Source organism: Acartia tonsa, chromosome 1 (assembly GCF_053477335.1).
Source record: "Acartia tonsa isolate MP-2025a chromosome 1, ASM5347733v1, whole genome shotgun sequence".
NCBI lineage: Eukaryota > Metazoa > Arthropoda > Copepoda > Calanoida > Acartiidae > Acartia > Acartia tonsa.
The window spans coordinates 45,439,916-45,465,199 of record NC_137260.1 but is presented as its reverse complement, the minus strand read 5'-3'; the positions used below and the strand labels follow the sequence as shown (position 1 = coordinate 45,465,199).

Here is a 25,284-nt window from a genome sequence, read left to right as displayed (position 1 = left end):
TTACGGACATACTTAAATTTTTAGAACTCGATTATAGAGACGCTTATAACAGTATTCTATGTTGTCCTAGAAAGAAGTATTCCAAAAAGCAAATCAATCGGAAAATTTTATCACATAATAATTTGTTGTTAAAAAAGTCAAACTCAACATTTTTAAAATGGACGTACGGATATTTTAGTAACGATTAAAAGTTGCTACGCATCTAAATCGTACCTCAGAACTACAGGAATCACCCTGCAAAATTCAGAATCGATAAGACAATTCAAACCTGTTTAAATTAACGAAAAGAGTGTATGGCGGGACCGAACCTAATTATAAATTACCAAATTCATAACCTTAAATTAAATACTGTTAAGAGTTTGATGTGAGGGTGGTTCTATATCTTTTATTTAGCCACGTTTTTTTTATGTGTGTTGACGTACCCATATTGAGAATCTGATATTTCCATCTAGCAGTCTATATAAAAATAAATATATATCCTATGACGGTGATCTGGCAACAGCTCAACCCAAGCCTTGTCAAGCTAAATTCAGGTCTCACCTACCAATAGAGAAAATCTAGAGACACATTCTCTTTATCAGCCAACAGGATAACAGTGGAGGAACAACCGGGCCATAGCTTGGTTGAAATTGTGTACATTTTTTGGGCTTATTTTTTCATTTCGTTCGCATTGTTAGTCGGCTACAAATAGGTGTATTTCTTAAATCTTTTTTTGAAAAACATATCATGTAAAATTTTCTTTCTAGTATAGTGTGAAGCATATAACAAAACAATATATTAAGTTAGCTATGAATAGTTGATTCCTTAGGATAAAGTTAGCTTTATAGAAATTATATCGGCGAAAAATTTCGTCGCTTGTATAACTTAAATGGGTCGTATATTGCAAATAATGCAAAGTTGTTTGTCTGCTAGAATTTCTTATAAATGTTGACAAATTTAGGGTCAGATGGACCATCTAGAAATATTATGTCTATTCACCTACCTGACCATGCATAAATATATTCATAACACCTGCATGAATTAAATAAATAACACTAAGTAGTATGTTTGTCAAAGAACAATAGCACAATACGTCTGATTTAAAGTTTTATTAGCGGAGCTACTCTATTATCTACTTTGTCTGTACGTTATTCAGTTCGTCAGTTTTCTCGGCTGCAATTAAAAATAAAAAGCTATAATTTTAAATGAAGATTCCATTGACATATTTGTATCTATTTTATACATTGGTTTGTCCGTCTGTCTGTTAGTCATGCTTTAACAGACAAATTCCTAATCTTTTACAGGCTTCGTGATTTTCTTCGAGATTTAGATATTATCTCTCTTTTCTTCGTTATGCCGAAGGACATCTACACTTCAACCGACTTTTTCCGTTTTTCCATGCCATATTTTTTTGTGCTTTGCTACTATTGGATGTTGTCATGTTGATAATTTATTTTGCTTCATTTAAAAAAACATTTTTAGCAAAATAAAATTCAAATTAGTACGTATTTTAAATTATAGCAAAATTAGCAAACTTTTAAAACTAAAACTTTTTAATATATATTTTCAAAATCAAATATTTTAATAGAATTTCTATTTCCAAAGACAACAACCCTTATTTGACATTAAAATTATAAATGTATTTACAAAAGTTTTATTCAAAAAGTTTCATATTGAATTAAAGACCTTTATTAAAATTTATTAAAGATTTTAATTTTTTAAATTACAGTTTTTTTAATATTGAGAAAAATCGACTTCGTGTGTATGTAATTGTTCTTGTTCTTGCTGAGAATGATGTCGTTCTGCTGGCTGGTGTTGGGGAGGTTGTTGATTATCATACTGCTGGGCAGGTATATGATGTCCATGTTGGTGTTGATTATGGGGTTGGGGACCAAAGTTTTGGTAGCTGCTATGGGCTGGATAAGAAGGGTCATCCACTAATGGGGCCGAGTGAATTCTACAACAGAAAAAAAGTTAACATCTTCATTTTACCCGCTAAAAAAGGAAAAGGAAATAAATACCTTTGTAATCTGTATCTTGCTTCATCAAAATCTGAATAGAATATAATATTTGAATACTTTAAATGATAATGATTTACAAAAATTATTACAGGCACTCAATCCAAAATTGCATTTCTCTAATAATAATAAAACATGTTAGTTATAGTCCCTTTCTTGGTTGGTTAGGGTAGGTTAGGTAATGTTAGGTAAGGTGATTGTACCGTAGGGTTAGAGCTAGAAAAAGGAGAAAATCTACTGTGAAAATACGACGAAACGCCCCTTAAGAGGCGTTGTCACGAAAGGGACTATACCCAACGTTTTTTAAATGAAAATCTTTTAAAAAATTTGAATCAAATATTCCTGGTGGTAAATTCATAGGCACATTATCATTTCTCTCCACTTGATTATAATAATGATGGCCCTCACAATGATGACAGGATCCCTCTCCATGTCTGCTTTGAGGGTGGGGAAGACCCAAAGAATGCTCACTGTGATCAATTGGCTGATGCACATGTGGTTGCTCATAATACTGATGGTGTTGGTGGCTGCCAAGTGCAGCAGCATTATCATGAGGCTGATAATGTCTATGTGGATAAGCATGAGAAGTTTCCAGGTGTCTCCCATGTTCATGAACATGAAATTGATGATTCATGGGTGGCAAATGAGCATGTGAATAATCATTATCTGGTGGTAATTGAAGTGGATCAAGGTAATAAGGAAGATCAGGCTGCCTGTCACAATGATGGTGAAGTGGTTGTTGCTCATTTTGATGATGATCATGAGGCTGGTTGCAACAGTGGTGATGAGTATTTGGTTCAAGTTGATTTCGATGATAGCTTGCTGATGGATGGCTAGTAACATTTATCTTTGCTTCATACTCTAGTACTTTTAAGAATTTGATAGTTAATTAAGAATTTTAGCAATTAAAAAAGAATTCTAAAACTACAAAAAAATACTTTTTAAAGTTTTTTCTTAATTTTATCATTTTATCAAATTATTGCCTGGTAGTGGTGTTGGTATTCTTGGTATATTTAAATTAGAAGAACTTGGTATTGCTGATGAATCATTGGAAAAAGTTGAGGTTCTGGCATTTGAAATTGAACTTGAAGAAATTGGAAGAGGTTGATCTTCCCTATTTCTTTGTAATTCATGAATTCCTTTGGAAGATTCTGGTTCTTTAGATGATTTACTTAAATTTTTGTTAAGATTGGCAGAAATTGATGGTAACACTTTGGTTTTGCCCTAAAATGATAAAATACTATACACAAAGGATTTTTTTCCGATGATGTGAAAATGCTAAAATTATATTTTGATAATATTTTTTTCAATATATTGTTATCAATCTTGTAAAACTTTTCTACATATTGGGCTACCTGTTGAAGAGAATCTAATTCATGGAAGAGCTTTTGAAGTTTTTCATCAGTTGCAGGATTCTTTGACAGATACTTCTGAAATATAATTAATTTCAACCCTATGTTTCCAGGTAAGTTGATGAAATACCAAGTATATGTTTTTTCTTTAAAATATTATACCAGTATGGATCTTTTATGTAGATTACCTGTATGTTCATTGAGTTCAGGTTAATATTCTCAGAAAACTCAAGAAATAAATATTAATACTTATTCATGCATAAATAGTTCTAAAAGGTTCTAATGGAGTTACATAACCTTTCCAAAAGATTAATTTCTAAAGCTAAAAAATATTTCCTTAACATATTTTTGATTATTTGTTTTAAAAATTTTATAATATTAATTTCTCCTTGTATGAAATATGATGATTCTGAACACCAGAAGTCTGTACCTTTTCATTGTTGGAGAAATCCATTTTCACCTGGGTGGATAAATTACCAAGGTTGCCCACCCTGTATGACTTGTCACTTAATTCTGGTATATTATTATTTCTAATACTTGCACCTAGAGTTTCCCTATCAAGGTTAATTTTACTATAACTAGGACCTGGATCAAACTGGTCTATAATCCTGTGGGTGGGCCCTGGGGGCTCCAGGTTTATTAATGCTTTGCTGGTCCCAGGTATTGGACTCATTGGTTCATATTTATGGGCTGTGCTAGGCCTACTGGGCCGTGTCCCCGATTGGTTTGAAGAAGGTCTGGGAGAATCTAATAATTCAGATTTGGGGTGGCTTAAATTTTGATCTTCGGTCATATTCTAAAATAATAAATTTACATTATTTAATTCAAATGTATCTTTATTAAAAATCACGAAACCTTTCATTTTAAAATAAAAATTGTAACAAGGACAATAACGTCCAATTTAAATCAAACCTTAGAATAATTTGGGGACGGGGTAGGATTGGAGGAGGAGCTACTATATAGTTCTGTGGATGCTGTTGAATATTTCTCTTTCATCCTCCTACAATTTTTTTTAAAGTATTGTTGGAACAAATCGCATCGTATCATAGAAAGCTTGCAGTGGATTCGTGGAAATTAAAAATGAAAATTACAAGATTAAAACTAGTTTTGTTTTTGTTCAAAGGGGCCACAGGCCAGGACTAACAAAACTGGTAATAAATTGATAATGTTTATTTTGATATTTGTGGAAAATTGCCTGTAATACGATGCTATACATGATTTTAAGTATGGCTGAGAACTAGCGGATATTAATCGCTTTCGAATTTCTATTGTAGAAAATAGAAACTAAAAACTTTTGTGGTTACAAAAAAATTAAAGAAAAAAGCAAAAATTGAATGCCACCTTGGTCAAGCAATTTTTCGTAAATTGTTCAAAGAAATGCGGCAAGTCTCTGACATTTTAATAAAAAAAAGTGGCGCCTAATGTTTTTGACAGCCCTTTGCTAAAAATGCTGATAAAAAAGGCTTAACGGATGGCGGTTGCGATTTAACAAAAATTGAATTTTCGATCCTCCGTTCTATTTGTTTGGTGTAATAAATTATATATTTTTTTATCTTATTTATAAAAAAAAGTCCATCGAATCATTATATGATATTTGAAACTTGCCTGGGGGAAAGTCCGTTCCTCTGTCCTTCTGACTCCAACTTGCTCTTCTCTCCTTCTGGCTCTAGCTTGTTCTTCTTGCCTTCTGATGATACTCTATGCTAAGATATATATTTGAAAAGAAAATACAATACTCTTAAAAAATCGATTATCCTTGTAAAAAAGTGATAGGAAGTCTTTCTGTATGTAACGAAGGATCTCACTGACTGCTAAACCGATATGATTCTCCTAAACAGAAAACCTTTTCATTGTTTGGGGAAGGTTTGTAACTATTTTCAGAAAGGATACTTCTGGCCTCTCAAAACGAGGATAGACTAACCCCTCCCCCCCCCCTCCAACTCTCTCGCATAGTCGCTAAAATGATTACAATTACGTATTTGAATTAATATAAATCAAGAAGAAAACATTTTTTATAATATTATTGATAATTGATAAGGTATATCAAACATTTTTTTATAATTCAGTTTAATAACTTTATTTTAAATGCTTTACAATATTTCGTCCTTCCTGTGTCTCGCGTTTAGACTTTTCCTGTAACACCTTAAAATAAAATAATAAAAGAAAGAAACTTAATATATAAAGTATGGTTGGGCCGGATATCCGGTGTGGCCGGATATCCGGCCATTTTCAATATCCGGCCGGATACCGGATATTGAAACTATCCGGCCGGATATCCGGCTATAACTTTTTTTTTATATTTTACACCAAAAATCTCTGCTTTTTAAAATTTTAAATGGCTATAATTTTCTTATTATTGAAGATAGAAGAACATTTTTTGAATATGTTTATCTTTATGCAAATTTTATTATATGAAATCTCAAAAGTTTATTAATAAATATTTTTTGCTACTTTGATATCTGGTAATTTAGCCGGTTATCCGGCCGGATATCCGGTAATTTGGCCGGATAACCGGATATCCGGCCGGATACCGGATATCCGGCATTTGAAATCAGCCGGATATCCGGTATCCGGCCAAAAAAGTATCCGGCCCATTTGGCTCGACTGCCGCAACTCGGCCGCGCATAAGCTTAAATTTGAACCTGCTTGTGTGCAAATAAAAAAGAATTCTGAGAGATTGATTGTCTGTTTAGGAATGTGTTTATACATACGGCTACATTTTAATTGCAATATTGCAATTTTACTGAGGCTTGTACGCGGCTGACGCGCGGCTGCCCAGCCAATGTAAATTTTGTTAGATTGTGAGATCAAAACTTTTTGCAATTATCATATCCCTCCTTCAAAATCCAATTTTTATAATACCATGTAAAATTTACCCTGATGCCATAAGCTACCGCTTGTTTCACTTGCTTTGTTGATACATCTTTGTTCACTGTTTTAAAGATTTTAAATTGAATGGCTGGCATTTGTATAAGAAATCGTAACCCTTCTTATCCCCTGATAAAACCATGTGCACGTCACAGGATTCAACGCATTAATTTCTCCCAACCTATCTTGTTGACAACTAAACCCTTGCGGGAGCTCTATTACTTAACCTATGTTATAACCCTTCTATATATGGTGCTTTTTCCTATATAACGAGCACATATCTTTCCCCCTCCTTTTATTTTTATTATAAATTAAAAATAAAGGAGAATTTTGTTAATGCCTAACCCCTCCTGCGGCCAACAACATCCATAAAAGCGAAGCTCTAAAACTGTATGACAAACGAACATTAACACTTTTAGAGTGTCAGAACTGAAAAATCGAAATATAAATATATAGATCTTAACAAAATTTGTTGCAAACCATCTTAAATAAAGCATAGTGTTTAAGGACATACTTACAATTTTTGGACTTGATTAAAGAGATGCTTCACTAATGACATTGTATCTTGTTGTATTAATAAGTATCCTAAAAATCAGATGAATGGGGTAATTATATTACATTAAAAATTGTTGTTAAAAGCAGGGATCGGAAGCCGCGCGTAAGCCGCGTGTAAGCCTCAGTGAAATCGTCATTTTATCACTATAAAATTTAGCTGGATATATAAAACTGTCTCTTTAGTAGACAATCCTTCTTTCAAAAATTTCTTTTTCTGCTCACAAGCAGGTTTAAAACTGAGGCTTATGCGCGGCTGAGGCGCGGCTTCCGAACCCTGGTTAAAAGGTAAAAAAGTAATATGTTTGAAATGGATCTAATTGTTATAAGAATCATTTTACAAATTTTGAAAACGATAGGACAATTCTAACATGTCAAAATTAACGAAAAGAGCTAACTGTTCCGGACAGACGTACTAATTATAGAAAAGCTTTGCTTTTAAAAACATATGAACTGGAGACAATGTTATAATCTTTTCCTAATGAAGGGAATTCTTGCTTAAATTCAACTTTGGTTCTTAACACTTCCTCAAGATTACTATACAATGAAATCAGATTCGTTGAGAGCGAATTAAAATTTTGTCACTTATGATATCTACTTTTTTTTCTAAATGCTAATGATTTAATTTTCAGTAAATTGGGATTCAATTGATAAATAATCTGAGAGGGAGGGGAAATTTGACTGTAAATTGTACTGGTACCCAATGTTCTAATTTGCCCAAAAACTTTAGGTACTGTAATCAAACCCAAGCCTTCCAACCAATAATTTTAATCTACTGAAGGGGTGCGTTATTGGGGATAAAAATCGTACATTGTTTAATCCCTTCAGATCCATGTAAGTAGGGGGACAAAGTGTCACAAGAAACAGCCATGAGACGTCTTAAAAATGAGGGATTATCTATATATTTTTTAAGGGTTTTCTTTCCCACTTCTCCTCTCATCTCCCTCATTTTTATGACGTCACGTGGCTTATTTTGAAACACTTTGTCCCCCTACTCCATGCAATGGTTCAAAATTTCATTGCTTAAGAAGAATATGGTATTTACTTTAGAATAGGGGGGGAAATTGTATTATCTTATTATTTTTTTAATTATTAAAATATTTTTAACCTTTAATAAAAATAATCTGAAAGCTAAAATTTGCTTATTTTATCAAAGTAAAAAATAAGTCATAAAATGATAATTTAAACTATAATAGGTATTTCTCGCATCGTATTATAAACAGCTTTCCGCGGAATTAAAATGTACAATCATAACGAGATTGATGACGAAGGCACGGGCTCTAAAACTGCTTTTAATCTTATGATTAAATTATGAGTACATTTTTATATTCGTAGAAAACTGGATGTAATATAAAATGATGCTAGACATAATTTGTTCGTATGGATGAGAACCGGTTCTAATCCACAATATATTAATCGGTTTCGAATGAATACGAAAAAAGTATTTATTTTATGAGATACTTAAATACATCGATGGGGAACAGCTTTTCATGCCGTCTGTCATGGCCAAAGAGAAGCTACGAAACAAAAGTGTCAGCTTTACATCAATATTGAGAAGAAGTAACGCTCTAATCGCTGTAGAAAAATAAATACTCTAAATAAATTGAGTCCTGGCTAAATCCACTGATGAAGAGTACGGCTGTAGCCGGGCAGTATTCAGTTGTTGATACGGCTCCAGGATTCTCTCTGGTCTGTTCAGCTGGATCCATCTACAATTTTCAAAGTTTTTTTTATGAAATATTGGATGAGGCAAATGGATTGGTGGATTTGTGTAAAAATTGTCAATTTCTGGTCAATCTTTTTCAAATGTTTTTTGTACTTGTTTTAGTTGACCTTATGAACAAATGGATATAGAATAAGTGGATATCATGACAAGGGAATTTTTGTCGTCAATTTAGGTTGCTAATATAGTCCTTAAATAATGGTCAATACGTACCTCCATGTTCCGGAGAGGATATAGGGCAAAATGATAAGGGGGTATGAGGGGGATCGTCATATTAGACAGGATGGAGAAAATTTTTAGCAGGGTATGCGAAAATTCCTTACAATATTCCATATCCATTCTTACACTAAAATTCAAATATAAGACAAAATGGTATAATGAAAAGTTTCCAAAGCCCTCTACTATGTTTTAACGAGCTCAACCATAGACATTTAATTTCTATATAGATCCGACATGGATCTTGATGCGGTAAAGCAAGCCGTTTTGTAAATGTTTAAAATTAGAAGTTCTTGTTAATGAAAGTTGTCACAAATATAGGTATTAAACAATATTTGATTTTGACCTACCTAGGATATTTACCAGGAACAGTTATAAAGAATCCAACCACGGACGAAGGGATATCTGTTCAAAATATTTTTTTAATATTATTTTGTCACTCCGTCCGTCTGTCAGTCCGTAACGCTATGAGAGAAACTAAATTTACAACAATGTTAATTAAGATAGACATCTGATTTTTTTCTAAAGATTCCCCATACCTTAGTGAACACCTATTATATGACATGATTGGTCAGTAAGTAATGCGACAAAAGACAAAAAATTCTATAACTTTACTTTGTCTGTTTGCCAGACTCCCATTATTCCTCGAAAATCACCCAAAACACTTTCCCCCATTTTCTTTTTGCTGGGATTTAATAAATTTGCATCAACATACCCAACAAAAAATTTAATATTTCTTTTTACTTTTTAGTGAGTGATATTGTAGCGGTACAGACTAACTTGAAGAGTATCTATGCACCCACTTTGCGTCCTTGTATAAATTCTGTTCAGACAAATTATGACTATTAAATTTAGATCAATTCTTATCCTGATTTACCCGTCCTAATTCTGGAAATATTAAATCAGTATTGTTTGTTTATAAATAAACTGGTGTATATAACCTCTGTGTTATTTGGGGATTGAATCGAAGCTTCTCTACAGTTAAAGCTTGGTAAAGTTCGTCCGTCCGCTCTGCACGCTAGAATATATAATTTTACAGAGCTTTCCCTGCAATTGGACATAATTATAATCATCCTTGTCAAACTGATTTTTGTACACATATACTACGTTTACACTATACAATCTCAAATGTTCAGTTTAAAACCAAGAGATAACATAACAAACTAAAATATATTGGAAATAAAAAATAATAGATAAAAACGTATTCATTAATGACAAACAACGATAGAATTTATTAATAGGACCAACTTTGATTATTCATTTAAATAAGATATTTACTTGTTTTTTTTAAATATTAATATAGTTTATGTTAATTTTTGCTAGACCATTAAAATTAGAACAAAAACAATACTTATACAGGGTTAAAGTCTTGTCAAAAAATTAGCAATCTTATAAAAGAATGTCATCATTAAAAAAGTAGGGAAGCTCTGCATATATGTAAACATTTTACTAAAATAACTGAGTTATTGAGTATATTTCTATTATTGACAGAATCTTTAAAAGAAAAACCAGCCATCTTTCCATAGTAGAAGCTGAAAAAAAGCATTTCAATACTTAAAAAATTTATATCCTTATTATCGAAGACAAATATTGTTGTACGTTGCAGAGTTTATGCTCCTCCTATAGTGTTACGTACATACGGACAGAAGTGAATTAAAAAGTAGCTTTGCTACTAAAGATAAAATACTTTCTCACCAGTTGACTAGAGGAAAAAAATTATCATAAAAAGTACATTTTAGAATAACTTTTGCATGTAAAATAAAAATATTTTTTTTCCTGGTTGACTAGAACATGGGGAAGGTGTGGGTTCAGATTCTTGAGGAGTTCCTCTGATAATAAATGCTTATAAAATCAATTATCAAAATTACATTGAATTTGTTGATTGATTATGAAAAATGATGACATCATTCATAGAACACAGGGACATTGTAACGTAAATTATACTGGTACCCATAGTTCAATAACCAAGTTGTCTTATTCGTTAGCTCAAATATTAAACAAATTACCAATGTTTAGACACTTCCAGTTTGAACCATTCAAAGTGCAATAAATCTACCCAATGTTTTTCAGCCAACAAATTAGATAAAGTGTTTTTAAAACATTCCCTCCTTGCAAATTCCAGATAAGCTTAGATGAAATATTTTTTTTAATGTACAAGCATGCATTGTTTATGCAATAAAATCATGATCTAAATATACAGGGTGTTCCAAGTGGATTTTTTTTCTGTCATTTTAGTAGATTTTTTATATGCATCCTGTAATATGATCAGTAGTAAGCTAACAATTCTTTATAATTTAACTAATATAAGTTTTAAACCGAAAATTTAAAAACTGATTTTTTTGTGGGGGGGGGGGTCATATTTTATTTGGAGGGTAAAGATCGGTTAGCGAGATCCTTCGTTACAGACAAAAAAAGCGTACTACGTAGTCAAAATATTAAGGAAGTAATAAGCGTTTAAAGAAAACAAAACATTTTTCGTTGAACACCCAGTTCAAAAAAAATCTATTTAAAATAATGAGTTTTACATTTTCAACCAACGCAATGTAGGGCCAAATTGTACAAAATCAAAGATGATTTCATAGATAATTCACTAAACAAAATTTTATTTCTTAGCCTTATTACTTTATTTAGGTCTATTAATGCCTATTCTGTACTCCTGAATAGACTAGTTTAGTTAATCGATCAAAAAATCTTCTAAATAAAACTTTCTTGCAAAATATTCATATAAAATGTTCTTTTAAGCGTTTTATATCCTATTTACACGTACCTTATATTTGATCTCTTTCGATTTTTTTCAAAATAGACATGCATCCAAATCATATAAATTGCATAGGCTAAACTAGAAGTTATAAGTTCAGCCTTGCACCAACATAAAGGATAAGGCTAGGCCAAGAAATTGTATAGGGTTAGGTCCATATAGGGTGACAAAACAATGGATAAACAAGAATGACAACACCCATAAAAGCGAAGCACTGAAACGGTAGGACAAACGTACATTAACACTTGTATAGTGTCTGAACTGAATAATCAGAATATAAAAGTATCGAAAGAGTCGGAGCAAAATTGTAAGTAAATTTGTTGAAAAACTTCTTGATACAGAAAAATGTTTATGGACATACTTACATTTTTGGACTTGATTATAGAGTTGCTTCGCTTCTACTATTGTTCTTTGCTGTCCCAGGAATCAATGATTCAATATACCAAAAATCAGATCAAACGGATTGGACTGACCCTAATTATAGAAAAGCTTCGCTTTTAAAAAATGGGATGGACAGGAACTATTATATAGAATAACTAGCTGTTACGCCCCTAGAGCTCTAGGGGCCCTTAAGGTAGGAGGGGGGTGAAGACACCCTCCCCAAAAATAGTTTAAAACCTTCCCAGGACCTATAAGAAGCTTCACTGTAAAGGAGAACAATATCAGTTCAGCAGTTAGTGAGATCCTTTGGGACAGACAAAAAACTCTTACTACTTTATATAATACTAGCGGCTTCGCCCCTAGCCTCTAGGGGCTTTGCCCAAGAGGTGATAAAAAAAAATTATTGCGAGAGACCATAAAGAACCATGGAAACTCCTTCAAAAAAAAAAAAAAAAAAAAAAAAAAAAATGGGGGGGGATTTTTTGGTTTTTGGGGGGGTTGGGGGTGTCCCACCCCCCGAGAAAATAGCTTAAAACCACCACAGGACCAATAGGTAGATACCCTGAAGAGTAGAATCCGATCGGTTCAGTGGTTACCGAGATCTTAAGGGACAGACAGACAGACGGACGGACAGACGGACAGACGGACAGACAGACATCGTTCTACTTTGTATTATAGATAGGATTACGAAGATGCTTATAGAGATAAAGAGTGAGAGAGAGAAAAAGAATTAGATAATCGAGGGAGAAAAAAATCACGAACCCTTGATCATGACACTTGAATTCAATTTTTATACATATTGTAAGTAAAACATATGGACAAACGGACATTTGAGTTATATGATTAATGCACATTAGTATAGTAATCTTCACAAAATAAAGTTTTTATCGTTTCCACCAAAACACTTCAGGTGCACAGACAGACAGAAGAATAATTGGAATTACAGAGCTGTTTCGCTACTTCAAATCTAAATAAAAATTCATCTTTTAAATTGAATAATTGAAATTAAGCATTCCTCTGTGACTGTGTCTCCTCATGTTCTGACTCTAATGACCCTGTTAAATTTCGTCGCTTCTTACGAGCTGTACCTCGAACTAAAATAAAATCTGCTATTTATAATGAACGAAGCTCTTTATAGTGCCTATATAAAAAAGGTATAAAGAGATAGTTGCATGAAGTACATTTCAGAAAAGGATTTCAAGTATAAGTTTAAATACTAAATTAGTCGTCGTGCTGTTTTTTTTGTGAAAATAAGCCAGCCATATAAATTGCATATATCACAAGAATACGATTTTCAAGTCTAGATATTTTTGAAACTACATGGTAGAAAATTTAAATTGTTTCAAATATATGCTCTATAAATGTAGTTTCAACCATTAAACAAGAAAAGTAGATAGACAGTTCACTAAATTTAAGTTTAAATGCATTTCAACTACCCCTTTAAAAATTTTGAGCAAATGACGTCACATTAGAATAATGGTATACGTCTAAGGTTAAAAGGGATATTTCGGTCAAACGTTTTAAGATTTATTTTTTTAGACACTATAAAGAGCTTCCTAATAAACCTGTGACCTTGAACAAACATAAAAAAAGGTTTAAGTAGCTGTAAAGTCCTATTATAAACTTTACTTTACATAACCTAAACCATCACAAAAATAGCATAAAAATATGGGGTATGCAACGTCTGTAAGTTTTTCATATGTTCGAAAATAACATTACAAGTTTTAGACCATAACTCTGTCAAAAATGCTTTCAAAACAGACCTTTTTCGACCCAAGATACTGAAACAGTTTATTTTTAAGCCCAAGTAATCAGTTTTGAACTAATTAAAGTAAAACAAAAATGTCTTTTTATATGGTAAAAAATAGTATTAGAATCTTAATTTTGGGGATGATGATCTTAAAGATATCCCTACTGGTGGTGATGGTGACCCAGATGGTATTTAAGTACATGAGCATTATCACAACCTATCTATTAAACTATGGTTCATTTTTATATTTGTAGCAGTCTCAAGAAAAAGAAATAACAAAGAATGTAACCATCTTTTAAAAACTACAATATTTACTTTATGAATTCAAGAATTTAAAAACCATGATTGTATATTTAGGGATTTCTCTTGATTGGAGACTGCTACAAATACAAAAAGTAGACAACAGATCAATAGATAAGTTGTCATAATGGTCATATGCTTAAATACTATCTGGGTCACCATCACCACCAGTAGTAGTATCTTTAAGATCATCATTCAAAAATTAAGATTCTAATATTAATTTTTTACCATATAAAACATTTTTGTTTTACTTTAGTTAGTTCAAAACTGATTACTTGGGCTTACAAGATTCTAATATTAATTTTTTACCATATAAAAACTTTTTGTTTTACTTTAGTTAGTTCAAAACTGATTACTTGGGCTTACAAATAAACTGTTTCAGTGTCAAAAAAGGTCTGTTTTGAAAGCATTTTTGACAAAGTCATGGTCAAATACTTGTAATGTTATAAAAAAAAATTAAATCGGCTAAGATATGCCAAACTGAGTAAGACACACAATCAAACTTTATAGAGACTATTGTTTTAGAGGTCACTGGGTCCATACACATTATAAAAAAAAGTATCAAAAAATTAGTTGGTGAAAAAATTGTATGCATTTTATTTAAAATTGCATAAATATGTCTAACATATTTAGAAAGGGAAAGAAAAAACACGAATTTGCAATAGCATATAAATATAAGATTGTACTCAATAAACCCAATCCAGCATAACAAATAAAGACAGACCAACAATTGTAAATTGCTGAGTTGCTGTGCATCTAAAGTTTATGGTATGATGATATGGTTATGTTCAATTGAACTATAAAAATGTCGGGGAAAGGTCAGAACATGCAATAATGTACTACCTAGTACCAGGTCTGTAGGGACGTCAAAGCTTTTAATTCTGAGGGGTATAAAATGAGAGATTTCAATGATTTTTTTAGGGGGGCGGGTGTCTAATGTTTTTTTTTAATTCGAGGAGGGTAAAATGAATGGTTTAAAGTTTGAGAATTTTGAGGGGGGTAAACACCCCTTCACCCTTCCCCTCCTCCCTGGAAGTCTATGCAGATCTGATCTGCAAAATAAATCTATCACATAGAATCATGTTGCCATTTTTTAAAAGTCTATCAAATCAAATTATAATTAAAGTTTAACGATAAAAAGATTATTTCAATCCAACAAAAATTTGTTATTCAATAAACATATAAGTTTAATAATTCGGTTTGGTTAATTGATATATCTCGCCAGCCAACCGACTTCAACCGACTTTTTTTTAATGTAAAAAAAATATTTCGATAATTGTTTAATCAGCCACGAAATAACGCCGCTGACATTGTAGATACATAAAGTACATAGTTTTTTATATAAAACATTGTACCAGAAATGGATTTAAATATTGTTCATCTAGCAAAGCTAATCTATAGTTCACTTTGTCTGTACGTCAGTCCTTTGGTAACACTGTAAATTAATTTTTCTGATGCTATATAAAATAGACTAGCGGCTTCGCCCCTAGCCTCTAGGGGCTTTGCCCCAAGAGGTTTGATCAAACCAATTTTTCGTATATTAGATTTAAAATAAAAAAATTTTAAAAAAATTTAGGGGGGGGGATTTTTTTTTTGGGGGGGGGGGGTAGTCGAACCTACTATTTTAATTTTAGTTTTAAAAAGAAAAATTTATTTTTTTGGGGGGGGGTATTTTTTATTTTTGGGGGGGTTGGGGGTGTCTCACCCCCCCAAAAAAATAGTTGTAAACCTTCCCGGGACCTATGAGAAGCTACCCTGTAAAGGAGAACCCGATCGGTTCAGCGGTTAGCGAGATCCTTCGCTACAAACAAACACACAAACAAACAGACAGACATCGTTCTACTTTGTATTATAGATTGTTGATAACCCTTACCAATGAGAATGCAGTTTACAAATTACTTAGTCTGTCAGTCTGTGGTTCAGGTTATAAAAGACATCCTATAACATAAAGTAGTAAGTAAGGTTTATTTGACTATAGCTTCAGATTTCATTACTTTTAATACTGAGTTCTCCTTTTTAGGAAAGCTTCACATAGATCCCATGATGGTTCCACACTACTATAGGTCAATCCTTTGAGTGGTTTTAGGCTATTTTTCTCCTCCCTTTTTACCCTTTAGAAAATACGAGTTCTTAGATGCTAAGGGCGCCACTACTATCTATAATACAAAGTAGCTTGATGTCTGTCCGTCTGTCTGTCTGTCTGTCCCTTAAGATCTCGGTAACCACTGAACTAATCAGATTCTACTCTTCAGGGAATATACCTACTGGTCCTGTGGTGGTTTTAGGCTATTTTCTTGGATGGTGGGACACCCCCAACCCCCCCAAAAATAAAAAAAAACCCACCCACCAAAAATTTAAAATTTTTTTTTTTTAAAATCTCAGTAACTGCTGATCAAATTGGGCTCTACCCTTCTGGGAATATACCTACTGGTCCTCTGGTGGTTTTAAGCTATTTTATTGGGGGGTGGGACACCCCAACCCCCCCAAAAATAAAAAAAATCCCAACTTCCAAAATTTTTAATTTTTTAAAATTTTTGTAAACAAAAATGAGTAATTTGGGGTGGGGGAACCCCACTGCAACATGGGGCGAAGCCCCCATGAATCCCCCCCCCCCAAAAAAAAAAAATTTTTTTTTTTTTGAAATTTTAATTTTTGTGTATGCGAACAACCTAGGTTTAATTTTTACGAATGGAAATTTTTTGTGTATACGGCAAACAACCTGGGTTTAATTTGTACAAATTAAAATTTTTGTGCAGAAAGCGCACAACCTGGGTTTACTTTAACCACAGAGTAATTAAACAAAGAATATTTTTTTTGAATTTTTCTATTAAGGAGGGTTGACTTCCCATTACTAAATAGGGCGAAGCCCCTAGAGGCTAGGGGCGAAGCCGCTAGTAATATATATTTGAGTATTGGTGAGAATTTCGTGATTTTTTAAAAACTTTTATCATGTATTTATCTCTTTTTTTATGACCACTGAACATCTGCTCTAAAACTGACTTTATGCGGTTGTTCATCTATGTTTATTTGTTATTCTCTACTTATGGATATTGTCATGTTTCATCTCTGATCATCATGTCTTATTTTATTGCATTTTAAAAATGCTTAATCTTATATTATGAAAAAAAAATGAACCTGAAGATTTTCTTTTGATATCTACAAGCTCAACTTGCATACCATGGTCTAAACATGCCTTGTACCTTCAATAGGGAATATTAGATGCAATGGTTGTATGATCTTAGAATCTTTTATTTAAATTTTTTAATAATAACTGCCCCCTCCCTACACCGCTTAATTTGAAAATATATTACATTAAGGGGGGTTGGATATTTTATTACCATGCCTAAACATGCGAGAGGTCAAAAAAGCACCCAATATAACCTAAACTAACCAGACTTAAATAATTAAAAAATAGATTAACAAACGAACATCTACCCCCTTTATTTTCAATTTAAGGGGGGAGGGGGCTTGACTTGTCACACAGTTGAAGTCTTAAGATATTTTGAATGAAAAATAAATTGATGGTACTGAAAAACTATTGACAAGAATGAGGATATTAACAATTAACAATTTTAGAGTGAAATAAATTAATGTATAAATATGCAATATATCTAAAAGTTTCTGAATAAATAAGGCAATGACGTTCAATTTTTCTCAAAGTTACCTGTCAATTACCTTTCCCCTCTTATTTTGAAATTAAAATTGAATGTTTAAGATAAGTTAGGTTATATTGGGTGCTGGAAACCAGCACTAACCCCCCCCCCCCCCAACCCTTATTTTCAAATTATTTAAATAAAATAAAGAGGGGATCAGTGCTTGATTGATACTTCGAGGGAAAGATCCAATCAAATTCCAGACCTGCAAGCCTTACAGGACATCTTGTTTTTATCCTCTGCCGCGTCCATACAATTTCCAAATACAGAGACACAGGAATCCTTAAAGAATAAAACAAGGATGACAATATCCAAAAGTAGCGAGGCATAAAAGTATTAAAAATTAAATTTTAAAAAAATTAAAGGCATCCAAAAAGCTGCTCATAAGCTGTCCAACCGCCATGGATGTTTTATAGTTAATTAAGTGCTCAATAACAGTCCGTATGTGTAAAGTGTTTCAGCCGTCTGTCTTGAATAGGGGCCGAGAAAATCACGCTACCCTTAAAATCTGTCGAAATGTCGGACCTACGGACGTACATTTCAAATTATAGATTGGCTTCGCTACAAAAAAGATTTGATCTAATTTACTAATGGAGTGGATATAAAAGTTAAGCAGAACTCATATCAGTAGAAACATTTAATTTATAAGTAGATGTCTATTAACTTATCTCAAATAACAATAGGACAATAGAAATCCTACATCTATTATGTTAAGTTGTCAATTATGTTACATAATAATATCAAAGTTAGGCAAAAATAATTCTTTTGCCGCCAGTTTTACCGCCAATTTAAATATAGAAATTGATTATGATTGAAAATGTATTATATTTTTTGATAGAAGCAAAGCTATTCTATAACATTTTTCCCATTGCACATTGGGGCATGTCAGCCAAAAAGGGGATTTAATTATTTAGAGCCCGAATTTCGTGTTCAAAATGTCAAATTAGAATGTTTGAGGTCAGGGAATGCATTTCTCAACTTATCAGAGCAATACGAAAATTTTTCAGTAGCGCAGCTACTCTATCACTAGCTTTTTTGGCCCTTTAAAGTGTATCTATGTCAATTGTAGTCCGATTTTAGTGTTCAAAGTGTCAAATTAGGGGTTGTTGGGGCCTGGGAATTCATTTTGGTAGAAGGGGAGGGGATGGTGTAAAGGGGGTGGATGGGAAATCCTTATTTTATTCAGCTACAAGTTTGTTCAGTGATGATAAATCCATTATAAATGTAGGCATGATTGACATAAATTTTTATAAACTAATATCTATATTTATAATGAAATTATGATTCTTGTTTACTGTTTGTGTATATTAAACCTTACATGGTTAGGGGGAGGGGGTCATTCCCCCCCCCCTCCTCCCCTCCGTTTTTTCTATCATATTTTCTGTGTGTGAAAGATAGAGGGCTATAAATGAGTGACTTTTTAACTATGGCTATGCCACATAACTGAGAGTTGGAATTTTTTGAATATCTCCAGCCTGGCGGGCAATGCATGCCAGCAAACCTGACAGGTTCATCCAGATAAAAAGCAAAACATTTTTTATGACTTAAACAAAGCCTTTTATCTTACTAAAATATCATCTAGTAGTAAACCCTTATGTAAAATATAGGTATTCAAGTCAATTTTAGGTTCCAGGTATGATCTTGAAGGTCCTGATCCTCCAGGTCTCTAGAATCTTTAAAAGCCTCCTGTGACTGCAATTTTTGACTTAGAGAGACTAATAGAGACTTCAAATTTTAAATTTAAGCTTTTCTTGTATGTCTACATAACGTATTAAAATTTCCTAAAGATCCACCGCCGTTTTCCCGCCACCCGCCGACTGCGGCGGCTGGCAGCTGCCAAGTACAGCTGCGGCCGCCAAAATTTATGTTTTGAGATTTATAATATAAAATTTACATAAAGATAAACATTTTCTGAAAAAATTGTATTTGTAGCTTCAAAAAAAAGAAAATAACAGCTATTTGAAATTTTTAAGTAAAAAAGGACCTAAAAACAAAGGTTGTTGAATAAAAGAGCGAAGTAAGCAAAATTTGACTTTGAATCACTTATAGTCGGAAATTCATTATCAATCAGGGAACCTGCAAAAAGAACCCCCTCCCCCCGACCGATTAATGTGTGACAAGGGGCCCAACCGTTAAGGGTTAATTAACAAAACAATGACCGATTAATATATGTATCATTGTATATTGTATATACCTACATAATATTGATACATCAAATTATATTATGAAATTGATTTCTGTAGATGACAATTAGTGATTAAAATATTTCAACACTCTACTTAATGAACCAAGCAATAAAAAATCAATAAAACTTCCTAAAGTTTTTAGGCCAAAAAATATAAAAATTTTATTTTAAAACTTTGGGGACTAGTGTAATAAACAGCCCAATGTCCCCTCCCTTCCTAAATAAAACTGCAGATTTTAAAATGAAGACCAAGTAATTACATAATTTAAAAGCAAAGCATTACCAATAGACAGACACATAACACTACTTGCTAATTCCAATATCTATTAATTATAAGAACACCACGTTATTTGGATATTAACTTAACCTTTGGGACATTTGGCTGTTTATAACACTACTAGTCGCCAAAGATTTACAGTTGTGTGTTAAAATGTTTTGACTACTAATTTTTATCTACACAAGAAGTAATGCAGTAATTTTGTGTTTTATAATTGGGAATGTACATCAATTATATTGACCTTTGTCTTATCCCTTTAGATCATTGATAATGGTAATAATCCTTAGAAACGATTATTTAGTTACATTAAAACTTCGAACATAAAGAGGTGTTGATTTAGGCTTAGCCCCTCCCCAACATTTAGTGCAATAGAACTTACAATTATTCATTATTATCATTAGTTCAAAGTCTGAATAAATAAAGTCTGTCACAATCAGATATCTATCCATCTATCTAGTGTGGTAAATTGCAAAATCCATCTATCTATCTATCCATCTATCTATTCATTTATATATCAATCTATCTATCCATCTATTTATCCATCTATTAATCCATCCATCTATCTATCTATCTATCTATCCATCTTTCCATCATCCAACTATCTATCTATCTCAACCTCTAAGGTAAACAATAAGGATGATACAATTCATAAGTAACGAAGCACAAAAAATCTACTGTGATAAATTGCGAATATGGACAATTAAAGAGCAAATGCTTAAATTTAATAGTAAATTACATACTGAATAGCTTTTATAGTGTTTCCAATTTAACAAAACACTCTAAAATAATAGACATAATATACGTGGATATTATAACTGGGTAAATTTTGTTGTCAATTTAGGTTGCTAATTTAGTCCTCATTTATTGGTCAGTTCTTACGTCCAGTATGAGGGGAGGGGATATTGTTATATTAGCATGCTGTAAAGACCATTTCATTTTAGTTGGAGAAAATATGGTGCAACATGCAAGTAATTATATATCCCTTTTTAAGATTCTAATTTCGGGTTCTTACAATATTGACAGGAAGAATTATCTAAGAAATTAGCGCAGCAATATCAAACTTGAAAAAACCCATTTACTTTAGAGGTAAAACAAAGCAGGGATTTAATGAAATAAAACAACTATGTTCTTAAATTTTGACTTTAAAAGCGCCTTTAAAAGCATTTTCTTACAAAGTTTTTGTGCACCCACCTTCAGAAAACAGGCTAAAAACCCCTACGGGGGCGCGGGGGGGTAAATGAAACCAGTACTGGCGATTATAACATGTCTTTTGGTAATCAAATATCGCTTTTTTAGCCGGTGGCACCTGGTGAAAACATGTTTCCTGATACTGTCTACTTAAATGTTGATTTTAAAACAAACAAAAATAAACTAAAATCTTGAATTCAACTAGAATAATTTAGGACTAATATCTTCAATTTGTGCTTTTTTCTTTTATATTCTCAATATACATGTAATGCATTACTCAACAAAAGTTATTTTGTCTAATTACGTTGATTCTAAGAGATTTTATAATACTTTTAAAATTGTTGGTGAAACACACAAAATATGCCTTTTTCTGTAAGACATTTTTTGCATTTCTTAACTTCCAGGCATTAGAAAGCTTACTTAAAAAGCGTAATTTTACGATTCCTTTGAAATCTGATGTAATATGGATATAATAATACTCATAGAATGATTAAAACTTGCTTTGGGGGTGGTGAATAAAATCCCCTGGTTGCCCGTATGTGCATTGGAGATTCCCTTCCACAATATGAATCTAGTATCGATAGTGGGACAAATCCTATAATTATTTCGAGATCGTCTAAGAGTTTGTGTTTCCCAGGTGACGGGACAAAGTGTCTCAAAAATCAGCCATGTGACGTCATAAAAATTAGGGGAATATCCTCTCACCTTCCTCATTTTTATGACGTCACATGGCTGATTTTTTAACACTTTGTCCCACTACTTTCCCATTGATCTAAAGAGATAGGACAATGACCGATAAATTGATATACATCCCCAAAAAATGTTACAAAAAATTACCCCTTCCGTAGATTACAGTTAGTGGTTGAAACGTTTGGACTCTCAACTTAATGAACCAATATTCAAAATTGAATATAAAGTCTCACAGTCAACAAATAAGAAAACGATAGTACAAAACTCTGGGTATTATTGTAATATACAGTTTAATGTCCTCTGCTTCCCTGATGTATCTTTAGTCTATTTAAGGTTCTTTAATATCTTGATTAACCCTAATTACTAATCTAGCCTAGAAAATTTTACAGGATTTGGCCTAATGTTACAAAGGAAATCGAGATCTACACGGATTTTAATCTTCCTTTTTTTTGTATTTCTTTCTTCATAAATGACTCTGTAATGCTATTCTGAGATTGATGGGACATTGGGCTGGTTATTACACTGATCCCTAAAGTTTTTTTTTTATAATTTTCTTATTCATTGGCTTAACCACTTTTGGGACTTATATTGAATTTTTATTGGTTGATTTATTATCCACAATAGTAATGTATGGATGGGATAATCTTGTGTATAATCATTAGGGATGTATGTACAACAATTAATCGGCCATTGTCTTATCCCTTTAAATTACTGAATATTACGGGGGATGCTATGAACATCAATGCTTTGATATTTGTGGGTGTTGTGATCCTAGTTGAAATAAATCTTTAATTACTCAATTAAAGTTATTTAATTTACCTTTTTCTGTTTTGAGACATATCTTCTGAAGAAAAGTGAGCATGCTTGACAAGATTTGGTTCCATAATGCAAGGATATTCGAACCTGAATATTTCAGCTATTTCTATTCAATTTGCACGGAGCATTATAGTAAAACACTAGAGTGGGAAGGGTTAAAAGGTTAGAGCTGTATCTCCCCATCACAGTGTCCTTGTCCCGACTCGCAATTGGGTCAATGAAAATAAACTAATGGTGTCGGTTATATTAACACATCCAAGCAGGAGAAAACAATTTGGTAGCAGACAAAAAAGGTCATTGAGAAGGGGAGGGATGTGTTTGTCTGTATATACAACTATACTATAGATCTGTTCATAGAGCAAAGATGTGGTCACTGCTTTAATCTTTATACCAGGAGCCTGAGAAGTTTAAAGGCATCTTTTAACCCGCGACCCCTGGCTTAACACATAGCACATCCGATTAATGACTACGGGTTAGTGATGACTGTTGAAAATCTTGGATTAACGCTGCTGCGTTGCGTCAAAACTAAAGATGTTAAAAATGATTCCTACTATTACTATATTTCTTTGAACAACATAAAAGTTAAAAGCAAATCTCTTCAACATTATGATAAGATCGCAGACGCGTCCGTCTGTAAAGAATAACTCTGACTGCAAATCAAGGTTTGTTAAAATAGCCCTATCAATTAAAAATCCTAGACTAATAAATATAACTTTGATAGCATCCTGCACTTCAAGATATATTATTTAACATCGAATATTTTTCATATTTTTTTATATTATTATTTTTATGAATATTAAAACAATCTATAATTGCCAATGTTCGTTTGTCTTCTACTTTCTGTAAATTACATCTAAAAAAATTAAGCAATTTATCAATTGTCCTTTATTGTCAAAAATACGTGTAGTTATTTTATCAACATACTAGCGGCTTCGCCCCTAGCCTCTAGGGGCTTCGCCCTATATAGTTTTGGGAAGTCAACCCTCCTTAATAGAAATATTCAAAAAATTATTCTTTGTTTAATTACTCTGTGGTAAAATTAAACCCAGGTTGTGCGCTTTATGCACAAAAATTTTAATTTGTACAAATTAAACCCAGGTTGTTTGCCGTATACACAAAAATTTCAATTCGTAAAAATTAGACCTAGGTTGTTCGCATACACAAAAATTAAAATTAAAAAAAAATATTTAGATTTTTTTTTGGGGGGGGGATTCATGGGGGCTTCGCCCCATGTTGCAGTGGGGTTTCCCCACCCCAATTACTGGTTTTTGTTTTAAAAAAAATAAAAAAATAAAAAATATTAGAAGTCGGGATTTTTTTATTTTTGGGGGGGTTGGGATGTCCCACCCCCCAAGAAAATAGCTCAAAACCACCAGAGGACCAGTAGGTATATTCCCAGAAGGGTAGAGCCCAATTTGATCAGCAGTTACTGAGATTTTACAAAAAATGTAAAAAAAAAAATTTGGGGGTTGGATTTTTTTTATTTTTGGGGGGGTTGGGGGTGTCCCACCCCCCAAGAAAATAGCCTAAAACCACCACAGGACCAGTAGGTATATTCCCTGAAGAGTAGAATCCGATCGGTTCAGTGGTTACCGAGATCTTAAGGGACAGACAGACAGACAGACAGACAGACGGACAGACGGACAGACGGACAGACATCAAGCTACTTTGTATTATAGATGTATTTAGTCATAATGTCATTAAATATCGTTAATATCGATACTTTTGATTATTGGCATAAAACAGATAACGGTTAGTCTGTCTGTCCGTTTGTACCGAAAGATCTCGCTAACCGCTGAGCCGATATGGTTCTTCTTTATAATTTAGCTTCTCATAGTTCGATCCTGTGAAAGATTATAAATATTTTGGAAAATGGTACCATCACCCTCCCAAGAGAAATCACCCATAGAAAAAAGCCCTCCCCCCCCAAAAAAAAAATTTAAAAAATTTTCTTTTTAAACTAATATTGAAAATGCGGAGAGTTCGACCTCCTCCACCTTTAGTTCCCCTAGAGGCCTTTAGGGGCGTAGCCAAGTAAACAATAAAGAATGAGCTATTGTCGGTATAAGCATATATTTGACAGGGAAATGACAATGCATAAAAAATTAATGTTTGGTACCTGCTCACTGCTAATTTTACAGATGTTACACATTGAATCTTCTTCAGTTGATCTTTCCATCATAAACACATTTTCACTACAAATGATTTTTGAAAATTTCTTTAAAACCATACAATTGTTTTTTTCAATAGTTAAATAATATCTAATTTCACCAAAGGACTTTTTTAAGCTTTAATCTTTATGTCATTTAAACTTAAAACTAAATAATGGTCTTTAATACATGAAAAAGCGAATTTAGCCTTCAAAAAACAAGGATCGGCAGCCGCGACTAAGCCTTTAAACCCGTTTAGATGCTTTGAAAAATTATTAAAAAGAGGGATTTCCATATTTGGGTAGATTTCCAGATGATTTTATAAATTGTTTAAGGTTGATTTCTCTGATTCTTACAGGCGGCTGACACGCGGCTGCCGAGTCCTGTCAAAAATTTATTTTTTTTAAATTGAGGATTTGAAAAAAATT

The 25,284-nt window shown here is 32.6% G+C and overlaps 2 protein-coding genes across 2 annotated transcripts; both read right to left on the bottom strand.

Moving 5' to 3' along the window:
* Positions 1 to 1,556: 1,556 nt before the first annotated feature.
* On the bottom strand, positions 1,557 to 9,093 carry LOC145321657 (uncharacterized). Its single transcript, XM_080163155.1, has 14 exons — positions 9,059 to 9,093; positions 8,382 to 8,478; positions 7,250 to 7,308; positions 6,226 to 6,283; positions 5,461 to 5,491; positions 4,955 to 5,054; positions 4,262 to 4,349; positions 3,740 to 4,145; positions 3,538 to 3,578; positions 3,353 to 3,427; positions 2,981 to 3,221; positions 2,343 to 2,864; positions 2,001 to 2,034; positions 1,557 to 1,936 (listed from the first exon to the last, which is right to left on the bottom strand). Exons 7-14 carry the CDS (start codon positions 4,343 to 4,345, stop codon positions 1,714 to 1,716), a joined length of 1,626 nt encoding a protein of 541 aa, XP_080019281.1. The 5' UTR covers positions 4,346 to 4,349; positions 4,955 to 5,054; positions 5,461 to 5,491; positions 6,226 to 6,283; positions 7,250 to 7,308; positions 8,382 to 8,478; positions 9,059 to 9,093; the 3' UTR covers positions 1,557 to 1,713.
* Positions 9,094 to 10,428: 1,335 nt separating this feature from the next.
* Positions 10,429 to 24,978, bottom strand: LOC145331103 (nuclear hormone receptor family member nhr-53-like). The gene is made up of 6 exons (XM_080176069.1): positions 24,826 to 24,978; positions 22,710 to 22,793; positions 17,756 to 17,832; positions 17,033 to 17,097; positions 12,865 to 12,941; positions 10,429 to 10,539 (listed from the first exon to the last, which is right to left on the bottom strand). The coding sequence occupies exons 1-6, from the start codon at positions 24,934 to 24,936 to the stop codon at positions 10,444 to 10,446; spliced, it is 510 nt and encodes a 169-aa protein (XP_080032195.1). The 5' UTR covers positions 24,937 to 24,978; the 3' UTR covers positions 10,429 to 10,443.
* Positions 24,979 to 25,284: the final 306 nt, after the last annotated feature.

What these genes read in the sequence shown, in the direction of transcription:
- LOC145321657 (XM_080163155.1), bottom strand. Translation starts at nt 4,345, where the DNA reads ATGAAAGAGAAATATTCAACAGCATCCACAGAACTATATAGTAGCTCC. An exon ending in TGAACTCAATGAACATACAG is followed by an intron (nt 3,428 to 3,537) that starts GTAATCTACATA and finishes ATTATATTTCAG; the next exon opens with AAGTATCTGTCAAAGAATCC. An exon ending in AATACCAACACCACTACCAG is followed by an intron (nt 2,865 to 2,980) that starts GCAATAATTTGA and finishes AATTCTTAAAAG; the next exon opens with TACTAGAGTATGAAGCAAAG.
- LOC145331103 (XM_080176069.1), bottom strand. Translation starts at nt 24,936, where the DNA reads ATGGTTTTAAAGAAATTTTCAAAAATCATTTGTAGTGAAAATGTGTTT. An exon ending in ATGTCTCAAAACAGAAAAAG is followed by an intron (nt 17,833 to 22,709) that starts GTAAATTAAATA and finishes TTATTCTTTAAG; the next exon opens with GATTCCTGTGTCTCTGTATT. An exon ending in TATCAAAAGAAAATCTTCAG is followed by an intron (nt 12,942 to 17,032) that starts GTTCATTTTTTT and finishes ATTTTATTTTAG; the next exon opens with TTCGAGGTACAGCTCGTAAG.